The sequence below is a fragment of the Ornithorhynchus anatinus genome, chromosome 1 (assembly GCF_004115215.2).
Source record: "Ornithorhynchus anatinus isolate Pmale09 chromosome 1, mOrnAna1.pri.v4, whole genome shotgun sequence".
Taxonomy (NCBI): Eukaryota; Metazoa; Chordata; class Mammalia; order Monotremata; family Ornithorhynchidae; genus Ornithorhynchus; species Ornithorhynchus anatinus.
In genome coordinates this window covers 53,287,176-53,299,424 of record NC_041728.1, presented here as the reverse complement: position 1 = coordinate 53,299,424, position 12,249 = coordinate 53,287,176, and the positions used below count along the sequence as shown (strand labels likewise).

The following is a 12,249-nucleotide window of genomic DNA, read 5'->3' as shown; positions in this document are numbered from 1 at the left end:
TTTAAGGACTTACCTAAAATCACACAGCAGTCAATAGGCAGAGCCAAGATAAGAAAACCTAGGTTCTTCTGACTCCCAGGCCTGTGCTCTATCTAATTAGGTCACGCTGTTTCTTAATTTCTTCCAAGTTGCTAGTCAGAAGCCAGGTGTCAGAAGCCAGGTTGAGCTGTGCCTAGGACTTATAAACTTCTGACACTTCTAAACCTGTTACACTGCTTCTTTAGGCTCCAAAAGGTATGTTTTTGGTCCCAAACAAGTTTTTCTTGTAGTTGGTTTTTAATGGTATTTAAGTGCTTACTATGTGTCAAGCACTGTTCTAAGCACTAGAGAAGCTACAAGAGAGGTTGAACAGTCTCTGTCATAGAGATCACAGTGTAATGTTTCAACACCTGCCACTTCACCAGGGGACCACTCATCCTGAGGAAGATCTTTAGAGGGTGAGGGGAGAGACCTCAAAGTGTAGCCAACTATGGGGGGCCACCACCCAGCCCATGTGAAACTCAGGGCTTATTTGGATTGAAGCCCAGTGACCCACTATGTTTCCCTATGCAACCACAATAGGCTTGACAGGCAACATCGTAACTGGGGCCACCTGTCCTATTCACCTCTCTCCCTACCAGACTTTTGAAACAAACTAGAAAATGGCAATAACAATCTCATTCAAAATTGCAGCTTGCTCTGAAGGGAGACACTTGAGTTTGAGGAAGTGATTCTTTCAGAGTTTTTTCTTTTTCTTTTAATCATGTGGCTGATGACTGCAAGGTTTTAACTGCAAGGTTTTCCCAAGAGAGAGAACTTTTCAGTAAAGTATTTTTAAAACGGTAAATGAGTTTGCTGCACAGACCATTTTAAAATAGGCTGTTTTAATGTTTCCAACCCAACTGAAACTTTGGCATGGCGATCCTTTTTCTAATTGTTTTTCAAAACTCCCTGTTGTTGTGCTAGAGTTGAGATACTGAGATCAAGATTTTCTGTCTCTCGGCAGTGGCCCCAAGGATCACGTGTTTGTTTATTTCACTGACCACGGAGCACCTGGGCTGCTGGCATTTCCAGACGGGGATGTGAGTGTTGTCCTCTTTTTATTTTATTTAGTTGTTTTAAAGGTCCATCTGTGGGGTACAAAGCTAAGCTGATGTGATTAGATGAGATTTCAGTTTTCTGCTAGTTGGAAAAAACCACCTTTACCGGTAGCTGCCGACGTGCAGCCAGAAACATATCCTGGCAGGGGAAGTGACTGTCTCAAGCAGTAACTTAGTGCCGTGGCCCTGTGTAATAGTCCTTGCTAAGCCTGGTGGGGTTGAGAGCCGGCTTTGTACGTAGGCACTACTCAGAGCCCTTAACCGAAACAACGTGGGTGATATGGACAGGTGGCTAGGTTTCCACCCCTGGGATCATCGGACAAAGAAAACACAGGCTCCACATTCTTGTTTTCCAAGACTTGTAAATGCTTAATTGTACGTGGTGATTTCTAGACAATAAGCTATTGATGAAACTTTGTGTCAGATGGGCTGAATGATAAAGTGTAAACGCCTTCCTTTTCAGCTCCACGTGAAGGACCTGAACAAAACCATTCGTTATATGCACCAACACAAAAAGTACAAAAAGGTAAGGAGCTGGGGGCCGACACGGTGGGGGCAAGGGGGTACTGGCTGGGGGAACAGGCAGGATGACTGGTTGAAGACTGCCTTTTAGCAGGGAGTAGCAGGGGCCCCGGAGCCTACTGAAGATCATGGACTGTGTACCTGTCTTGTTCCTATACACTGTTGCCTCTTTCTCACTCCTGTTCTGGGGAGTTTAAAGGTTTAACGGAGAGTTGTCATTCAAAGAGGTTGAAAATTTACATTCTGGCCTTCCTACAGCAGCTGTTGTGTTAGGTAATGTTCAGATGGAAGAGTAAAGTTTTGTGAATCATGGTGTAGTGGATAGAGCACGGGCCTGGGAGTCAGAAGGTCATTTATCCTAGTCCCGGCTCCACTGCTTGGGCAGTTCACTTCACTGTGCCTCACTTACCTCATCTGTATAATGGGGATTGAGATTGTAAGCCCTACGTGGGATAGGGACTGTGTCCAACCCAACTTGCTCATATCCACTCCAGTGCTTAGAACAGTGCCTGGCACACAATAAGTGCTTAAAGACCATAATTATTATTATTAGTAGTATTACGTCTGCTAATAAACAGATCCACTTGCAGACTCTTCAAGTGTGACCTTGGGCAACTGTGACCTTTATCTTCCCTGTGCCTTAGTCTCCTATTCTGTAAAATTAGGATCAAATGCTTGTTCTCCTCCTCGTAGACTGTACATCCCACATAGAGCCGATCAGACACATTGGACTCCATGTGTCTGAAATGATAATCTTATGTCTACCAGAGTACTTAGCACAGTGCTTTGCACATAGCGAATGCTTAATAGATGCCATTGTTATCTTCAGAGTTGCATGGATAACTTAATTATTTGATAACTTTAAGTCTGAAAAGCTATAGCCCTTAATATGTCTCAATCTATGGTATTTGTTGAGCATTTACTGTTAAGCCCTTGGGAGAGTACAAGATAAGAGAATTGGTTGGCATGTTCCCTCCCCGAACAGTCTAGAGGATTCCAGCAAGAGAATTAGTATTTGCAGAGCTCTTGTGGCTCAACCTTTTTCCCCCCTCAGATGGTGTTTTATATCGAAGCTTGTGAATCTGGGTCAATGATGAACCATTTGCCTGACAACATCAATGGTAAGTAATTAAGCACCTTCCCAGTCCGGTTAACAAAGAGGAGGGTGTCTGGACTTGTCTGCTACTAAAGTGATGCGGTGGGCACTGGTTCAAGTAAGGGAGGCAGGAAGGATTGACATCCCCCAGCAGGATTTGGAATATGTCCCCAGGTTAGCGCTGGGCTCCTAGCCAGACTGGCTCTTGCCTCTGTACATCCACCCACCCCCACCCCCCGACAACCCTGCTCGTTGCTTTGGAAACAGTTCTTCCAGTCCTGGGAAGTTCAAGTGGAGTTGGGGGGGCAGGGGAGCAGGTCCTCCTTGCTGTTCCAGGAGGCCAGGCCTGTTCATCACCCAGGCCACTCAGCTGCCCTATCAGTGCCCTATGGCAGACAAGGCTATAGCCTTACTAACCTCGCAGCTTCCGTGAAGCATGGTCTCATGTTCGAGCCAGGCATCCTGACTTCGTGCCTGGCCCGCTCTGACTCTGGAGGCGGATAACGGCAGGATCATCAGTCAATTGGGGGTATTTATTGAGCACTCACTTGGGTGCAGGGCACTGTACTTAGCTCTTGGGAGAGCACAATATCTGTTGTTTTTGGAGCAGAAGAGTCAGAAACTTACTGTTAAACAGTGGTGGTCAAATCCAGGGACTTATTGAGAAGAGGCCCCATGAACTTACTTATTTTTAGAGTGCCGTCTTTCATAGAAAACAAATCATGAGTGAGTATAAACTCTATCATCCTCTCAAACAGTGGAGAATTTAGGTTAAATACTGCAGGGGTAAGAAGAGTGCATTAAAAGTGAAGTATAGTCAAGAAGCCAAATTGATGTGGGGGGGGAGGGAGGGGCTATGTAAAGCAACATGTGGATAGAGCAAGGGCCTGGGAGTCAGAAGGCCCTGGGTTGTAATCCCAGCTCCACCATTTGTCTGCCATGTGACCTTGGGCAAGTCATTTAACTTCTCTGTGCTTCAGTTACGTCATCTGTATAATGGGGATTACGACTGTAAGCCCTATGTGGGACAGGGACTGTGTCCAACCTGATTAGCTTGTATCTACCCCAGCGCTCAGAACAGAGTAAACATATAAACCATCATCATCATTATCATTATTAATTAATAATAAGTCAAGAGCTCTTTCTCATTTATCTTTCAAGTTTATGCAACTACGGCTGCCAACCCCAGTGAATCTTCCTACGCCTGTTACTATGATGAAGAGAGACAGACTTACTTGGGAGACTGGTACAGTGTCAACTGGATGGAAGATTCAGATGTGGTGAGTTCCGATGTATCGATGTTGGGTTGGGGATGTTTTAAGACTTACTCTGACATCCTTGTTAAGAAATTGATCATCTTGGCCTCTTAAACCCTGGAAGCTGGTCTGCCCGCAAATGCAAGATATTCCCTGGAGGGTGAAATTGGAAACCATTTCCTCCTGTAATCTTTGAATTGATTTTGAGAAGCAGCATGGCCTTGTGGGAGTCAAAGGACCTGGCTTTTAATCTCAGCTTTACCACTTGCCTGCTTTGTGACCTTGGGCAAGTCACTTCACTTCTCTAGGCCTCAGTTTCTTCATCTGTAAAATGGGGATCCAGCACCTGTCCTCGAATGTGAGCTCGTTGTTGCAGGGAATGTGTCTGTTTATTGCTGTATTGTACTCCCCCAAGGTCTTAGTACAGTGCTCTGCACACAGAAACACTCAACAATTGTGCCTGAATGAATAAATGAATGAATTTCCCTTTAGACTGTGAGCCCCAGGTGAGACAGGGACTGCATCCAACCTGATTGTCTTGTATAATGTTGGTATTTGTTAAGCGCTTACTATGTGCAGAGCACTGTTCTAAGCGCTGGGGTAGACACGGGGGAATCAGGATGTCCCACGTGGGGCTCACAGTCTTCATCCCCATTTTACAGATGAGGTCACTGAGGCACAGAGAAGTGAAGTGACTTGCCCACAGTCACACAGCTGACAAGTGGCAGAGCTGGGATTCGAACTCATGACCTCTGACTCCAAAGCCCATGCTCTTTCCACTGAGCCACGCCTCTCCTCTCACCCAGTGTTTCATACAGCACTTGGCACAGAGTAAGTGCTTAAAAAATAGTATTACTGTGATGATGATAGTATTTGTTAAGTACCTACCATGTATCAGGCACTGTTCTAAGCGATGGGGTAGTTACAAACTAATCAGGTTGGACACAGTCACAGTCTTAATACTCATTTTACAGATGAGATAACTGAGGTAGAGAGAAATGAAATGACTTGTCCAAGGTCATACAGCAACAAGTTTAGTACCCAGGTCTTTCTGACTCCTGGGCCTGTGCACCTTCCACTAGGCCATGCTGCTTCCTTATGATTATTATTATTAGTTATTCTGAGATTATTCCTGTGTTGGAGAATGTGGCATACAATGGTTCAAAGCAGTCAGAACTATTCTAGGTTACTAATCTCTACATAGTCATATGGAAAGTTAGAGGCTGTTTTTGTAAATGCTTGAAGAGAATAGGATTAATTCTATTAATGCAGCAAAATTGTCCTTGGAAGTTCCTGTGTGGAAGTCATGAAACTCTGACCACTGCACTGCTTCCTCTGTGGGGAGGAGGGGACTGGAATTAACTTGTGGGACACTTGGGGAATTTCCCAGGGATGGGAGAAATCTGTCATGAGGAGCCCAGGGAAAGGAGGCTGGCAAAACTGGGTTCCCCATGGCAGGATTATACCAGCCTTCTTAGTTCTCCTGCAAAATCCCAGGCTGTTCCCACCCTGTTGACAACACCCAGAGGCTCCAAAGAGCATTAAGCGGCCAGTTTATATGGCAGTTAAAAATAGAATGAGTGGGTGGTTAAATTCATTACCTTAGCTTGGATTTTTACAAAAATAGTCTGAGAAGTTTTCATGTGCAGTTTTGCCCTTTTGCCTGAAAGGTTGGCTAATTCTTCAGGGAATATTTCAATCAGATTCCAGTTGGTTATTTTTTCCTCCACCTCCAAGGGAATGAAAACATTCTACTTGTAATTTTAGAAGAGCATGGAGACACTGATAATGAATCACTTTTTTTTTTTTTTTTAAGGAGGATCTGACTAAAGAATCTCTCCACAAGCAATTCCAGCTAGTTAAAAGCCACACCAATACCAGTCACGTTATGCAGTATGGAAACAAAGTGAGTAATTTGAAATTACGTTTTTCTCATGTCCGTTCCTGGTGACCCAAATGTGACTGTCCTTAAACCTTTTCTCAATGAGACAAACTGCTTTGGTTGGAAAATATCAAGGGTATTAAGAAGTATTTGTTTAGGACCTGTATCCCATTAACTGTCTATCTCCAATCTCCCTTTGGGATTTTATTTTCAATGGGGAACCATGAATTGGGCAGGGAGCAGCTCAATCATACAGCAAGAAAATGTTGCTTATGGTGATGAGTAATCAATCACTGGTATTGAGTGCTTACCCTGTGCACAGCTCTGTAATAAGCGCTTGGGAGAGTACACTAGAGTTAGTAGACATAATCCCGGTCTACAAGGAATTTATAATCTAGCGGGAGAGCCAGACAGTCAAATAAATTATAGATAGCGGGGAAGTATAGAATATAAAGATGTGTACATAAATGCTCCGTTATTGGTTGGGGTGAGGACCCAAGTGCTTAGGTGATGAGGAAGTACAGAAGTGGCATTTGGGGGAAAAATGGAATGTGGAGGTGAGAGTAACCAGGGGGAGGTTTCAGAGAGGAGATGTGATTTTAGCAGAGTCCTGAATATGGAGGTAAGCAGTGATGTGCTGGAGGTGAAGGGGGAGGGAGTTCCAGTCAGAGGGAAAGGTTTGAGTAAGAGTTCAAAGGCAAGAGAGACAAGAATGAGGCACAGGGATAAGGTTGACTTGAGATGAGCAAAGCCTGTCAGCGGGGTAATAATAGTAGAGAAGCAAGAATTAGTAAGGGGGAAAGGACTGATTGGGCTTCTTTAAAGCCAGTGGTCAGGAGTTTCTGCCTGACAGGGCGAGGAATGGACAATCACTGGAGGTTTTTGAAGGGTGGAGGATGTGCAAAGAGCTCTGTTTTAGAAGAATGAATAATGAAGAGTGAATGAAGTGAAGGAAGAGTGGCAGAACACTGTACTAGCACTTGGAAGAGCACAATGTAACGGGGGGGTGGGGGTGGGGGGGTGGGGAGGTAGATACATTCCCTGCCCACAACAAACTTTCAGTCTAGAGGGGGAGAAAAGCAATAAAAATAAACTATGGATATGTACATAAGTGCTATGGGGCTGAGGGAGGGGTGAATAAAGGGTGCAAATCCAAGCATAAGGGCAACCCAAAAAGGAGTGAGGGAAGAGGAATTGAGGGCTTAGTTGGAAAACTTTACCCACAAAACTATGCTGTAATTTTTCAGTTGCCACATTGATTTTTCCAAAGCCTTGAAAGTAATACAAGGAACTTACCAGTTAGCCCTCTGAATTGTAAGCTAGATGTGGGCAAGGAATGTGTCTGTTTGTTATATTGTACTCTCCCAAGCGCAAGGTACAGTGCGCTGCCTACAGGAAGCACTAAATAAATGACAATGAATGAAAGAAGTACTCAGATAGCAATCTCAACCTAATTAGCAAAACCGTTTCCTGAGCTCCTGGCAGAAACAGTTTATTCTAGATCTAAAGTTCTGGGTAGTTTTGAACTTTGTCTGGACCAAAGTACATTGTCCAAAAAGTATGGTTCACTAAGCAGACATTTAATCATTGGTAAATTTCAGTCACTTTAACTCGTTGATCTTTGACTTAAGTGACAGTTTGGAGGGTTAATCACTTGGTCTGAGAACAGTAATTCTTTACCTTTGCCATATATAACTCACATGACCTAGTGTCCTCTGGAGTCAACCTTAGGTCATTATGCCAGGAAGGGCTAGTCCTGGACATAGATACAGCCCGGTGAAGCGATGGGAGCTAAACTGATTTCTATCTCGTGCAGACTCTCTCTTCCATGAAAGTGGTGCAGTTCCAGGAGCAAACAAGAAATCCCAGTTCCCCATCACTCTGCCACCAGTAGACCATCTGGATCTCACTCCTAGTCCTGATGTCCCTCTGGCAATCATGAAAAGGAAGTTGATGGCCACCAATGACATAAACAAAGCCAACAGGATTGTTGGCGAGATGAAGACTTATCTAGAGGTAAGAGTGCAGCAAAGAGCCGGGTTTCAGGTGCCATGGCCTCAGCCTGAGCCCTGTGGGAATAAACTGCTCTGGACCAGTAACGAAATCAGTTGCCATGGATTATGAACCCTGACCTTTCCTCCCAGTGCATTACAAGCTCCAGCGTGGGAATCCTGGATTCCGGAGTGGGAGATGAAGCTTCTAAAGCCCATTCAAAATAGAAAAGAACAGAGGACCACTCCCCTTTATCGTACACAAACAGCCCCTTTTCAACAGTGGGGGAGGGGAAACCCCAATTCCTTCATTAGGCTGAATGGACATGTAGGGAAGTCCAAAGAGCTGCCCAAAGATATTGGCTGCAATATAGCCTTTAATACCCTTTCACCGACGTTTTGGAACAGGACCAATTAATCTGACCTGTGGCCCTCCAAATCTGATTTTTGGGCAAGTTGCAGCATTAGTATTTTGGTGTTATCAGCTAAGCATGGCCCTAACCTTTGGCTTTTTGCCCAAGTCTGCACATCACTTGCAGTTTACTAAGTTAGGTTTCCAGAATATCAGCATGGCCGGACTTGGTAAGAACCTTCAAATCTGGGTTTTACTGAGAGCATCGTGGTGGAATGCAGTCAGCTGACTACCACAGAGTTTGTTAGGATCTTCAAAACTCTAGGAAGCTACTAGGCCATGTCGGAAAAGAAGACTAAAAATGAGTCTGCCAGTCAATTTCTCTGTGCCACCTTCACTTCTGAACCTCGGAGATTTGGAGTAGACGTGACCTTTCATTTTTTTTCCAGGCAAGAAATAACATTCAGGCATCAGTGTACAAAATTGTCTCATTAGTGACATCAAACGCCGCTCACACAGAGAAACTTCTCTCAGAGAGACAGATGATCACCGAACATTGAATGTTAACCAGGCCGCTGTAACTCACTTCAAAACCCACTGCTTCAACTGGCACTCTCCCATGGTAAGCCTGCATCGAGTTGGGAATCAAGCCTGGCAAACATGCGCGTGTGGAGGTTTTTGCTTTTGTAGACAAAAACTTCCCAATCAATCAATCAATGGTATTTATTGAGCAATTGCTATGTGCTGAACACTGTATTAAGCACTTGGTAAAATACAATAGCATGGTGTAATTGATAGAGCACGGGCCTGGGAGTCAGAAGGTCATGGGTTCTATTCCCAGCATCACCGTGTGTATGCTTTGTGACTGTGGGCAAGTCACTTTACTTCTCTGTGCCTCAGTTACCTCATCTGTAAAATGGGGATTGAGACTGTGAGCGCCATAAGGAACAGGGATTGTGTCCAACCCAATTTGGTTGTATCTACCCCAGCACTTAATACAGTGCCTGGCGCATAGTAAGTGCTTAACAAATACCACAATTATTATAACACAATGGAATTTACAGCCACATTCTTTGCCCATAATGAGCTTCCAGTCCCTGCCTGCTTGTGGACTTCTCCATCCCCACCAAGAAGAGCCCCATGGTAACCACTGCCTTCCCTCCTGCAACCAAAGGTCGTCACTCCCAGCATGCACAGGCAGAGTTAAACTGCTTCCGTACATCCCCAGATTCCTCTATCACTGCCAAGACTCTCAGCCTACTTCGTTTGTATGTGTTGTGATTTAATGTTTCATCATCCTGATATTTTTCTCCAATCCTTTCTCCCCATTTAAACTTTTAAATTGTGAGCACCCGAAGAACAAGGGCAACATCTAACTCTCACCTGTGTGTAGTCTTCCGGCACTTAGTACAGGGCTCTGCCCATAGCAAGTGCTTGATAAATACTATTACTACAAATCTAAAAGTTAAATTAGGAGCTTCATAATGAAAGTCACTTTGTGATAGAGCAGGAAATTCCCCCCACCAAGGTACTGGTAATTTTAGGATTCTGCTGGAAAAACTTTTTCAACACCTTTTTATGGAATGGAAATCCAGGCCCCAAACCCCTGAACCAAATTCATTCTCCAATCCCACTTCTGATGGTATTCTGGATTTAACCATTTTTCTGTCATTTTACTTACAGTACGAATACGCTCTGAGACAGCTCTACACATTTGTCAATCTCTGCGAAGGAGGATATTCTATCGACAGGTAAATTAATAAGCCATAGTAGAGGGAATAGCAGCAACAACCCTACCTCCTGGAGAAGGTCGCAGGAGTGTTTGTAAGTAGAAGTTAAATAACACATAGAGACAATACCTGCTCAGTGATGGAACCTAAGTATTTAGTTTTTCCTCTTAGTGACAAGTCAGTCAGTCCTATTTGAGTGCTTACTGTGTGCAGAGCACTGTACTAAGCACTTGAGTACAGTAATAGTAATGTTGGTATTTGTTAAGCGCTTACTATGTGCAGAGCACTGTTCTAAGCGCTGGGGGAGATACAGGGTAATCAGGTTGTCCCACGTGAGGCTCACAGTCTTAATCCCCATTTTACAGATGAGGGAACTGAGGCACAGAGAAGTGAAGTGACTTGCCCACAGTCACACAGCTAACAAGTGGCAGAGCTGGGATTCAAACCCATCACCTCTGACTCCCAAGCCCAGGCTCTTTCCACTGAGCCATGCTGCTTCTCCTAGTATAAGGATGGATTTACAGTCAAGGGGTGGGACTAACTCACTTTTGTCTCTTTCAGAATGAAACTGGCCATGGAGAAAGTGTGCCTCGGATCCTACTGACAAGCTGCTTTCGCAGCCACTCCCAAGAGCGATTGCCTTCTCCTTGTAAATAATACTAATCAAGGGACAGAACTAGAGAAGAGGGTAACCACTACCTGCTTTCATTCCCTTCCTGGGAATGCCACCTGACCATTCAGGAGGTCGACATTTTGAGGCTTTTCACAAAGTGTTGGCATATGCTGATGCTCCTCTTTTCCTACTCCCACTCCATTGGAATTTGGATGAGCAAAGCATTGTGTTGAAGGAAACGCGTCCGTTTGTTTTCTCCTTTGAGACAGAGAGCTTTAAGGAAAGAAATCTTTGCCGGGTTACAGACGCCGCCTGCATACCAGTTCCAGGTGGGAAGGCTAGAGTTTGGGGCTGAAGCTCAACAAGTTGTCAGAATGTTGGTAAAATGGGAACGCATAGTTTGTTTTCAGAAGAAAACGAAGACTTAATATTTTTTTTCCATGATCAGTATGTGTTCTTATGGCTGAAATTGCATAACAAAATGCAAATAAAATTCCTACAAGAACAGCACACAGTTCAGTGTTCCTTTTCGGCTTCCGAGTGAGTTTCTGTTTTTAGAATGAAGTTCTAAACTGTGTATGTAATAGGTGCGGGAGGCCCTCAAATTCAGGAATCATAATTAGACAATAAAAAACTCTTGACCCTGGATCCATTCAGTCTTTCTGGGCCAATGCAAGTCTGAGACCATAGCAGAGATGACCCTCTGACTGTTTTTAAGGTTCCCTTCTAGTTCTTCTCTTTTCACTCTTCACTTGCTACCTAGGGAAGCTCATCTTCTTCCATAGTTTCAACTACCAACTCCTGCAGGTACTCCACAACTTCCTCACTTACCACACACTTTCTCTGCAGTTGTGCATTTTCTCCTGCCTCTAGGACATTTCTATCGATATGGATGTCCCTCTGGCACTTCAATTTTGTGAATGATTTTGAATTAGTGCTTGAAGTTCATAAGATGTGAACATATGTGCTTGTGAGTTCACAAGTGCTGAGGTATCAGTGGCAGGAATAAAACCTGGGAAAGAGCAAACATGATCAGGGAAGACTCATTAGAAGAGAGATGATTTCAGTGGGGTTTTGGGGATGGGGTGATCTGTGAGATTTGAAGGAGGATGTTTATCTCACCCCCAACCTCTCGATCACATCATCCATCTTCAAATCCAACATACACCATCATTCTCCCTACCCTCAAAGCCTTGTTAAAAGCAGATCTCCTCCAAGAGGCCTTCCCCAACTAAGCCTTCATTTCCTTAAAGCTGACTCCTGGGCTTCCTTCTAAAGAGCCTTTTGCCACACAACTCTCCCATCACAGTTAGCCAGAGGTTAGATGTTTCAGATAGTGTGATCAGTCTCTCAATTAATTGGCCCCTTCTTTCTTACGCTAAACCCCAGCTCATATTCTTTGCTCTTCCTGATTTAGCCCACTCCCATGTTTTGTTCTTTTCTGCAATAAACCCTTGCTCACATCCTTTCCCCAGCCTGGAACATCGTTCGATTAATCATTTGTATTTGAGGGCTTATTGTGTCCAGAGCACTTTAATAATAATGTTGGTATTTAAGTGCCTACTATGTACAGAGCACTGTTCTAAGCGCTGGGGTAGATACAGGGTAATCAGGTTGTTCTACGTGAGGCTCACAGTTAATCCCCATTTTACAGATGAGGTAACTGAGGCACAGAGAAGTGAAGTGACTTGCCCACAGTCACAGTATAATAAAGTGGATAGACATAGT

General features: G+C 44.2%; 1 protein-coding gene across 1 annotated transcript in view; it reads left to right on the top strand.

Annotated features, from left to right (window-relative positions):
• Nucleotides 1-11,047, top strand: part of LGMN (legumain) — a 35,232-nt gene extending 24,185 nt beyond the window's left edge. The window contains 11 exon segments of the mRNA XM_029060966.1: nt 986-1,061; nt 1,543-1,605; nt 2,656-2,722; nt 3,859-3,977; nt 5,770-5,859; nt 7,652-7,679; nt 7,682-7,851; nt 8,628-8,735; nt 8,738-8,800; nt 9,862-9,929; nt 10,470-11,047. Of these exon segments, the coding sequence (XP_028916799.1) occupies nt 986-1,061; nt 1,543-1,605; nt 2,656-2,722; nt 3,859-3,977; nt 5,770-5,859; nt 7,652-7,679; nt 7,682-7,851; nt 8,628-8,735; nt 8,738-8,800; nt 9,862-9,929; nt 10,470-10,512 (895 nt within the window). The 3' untranslated portion in view covers nt 10,513-11,047.
• Nucleotides 11,048-12,249: the final 1,202 nt, after the last annotated feature.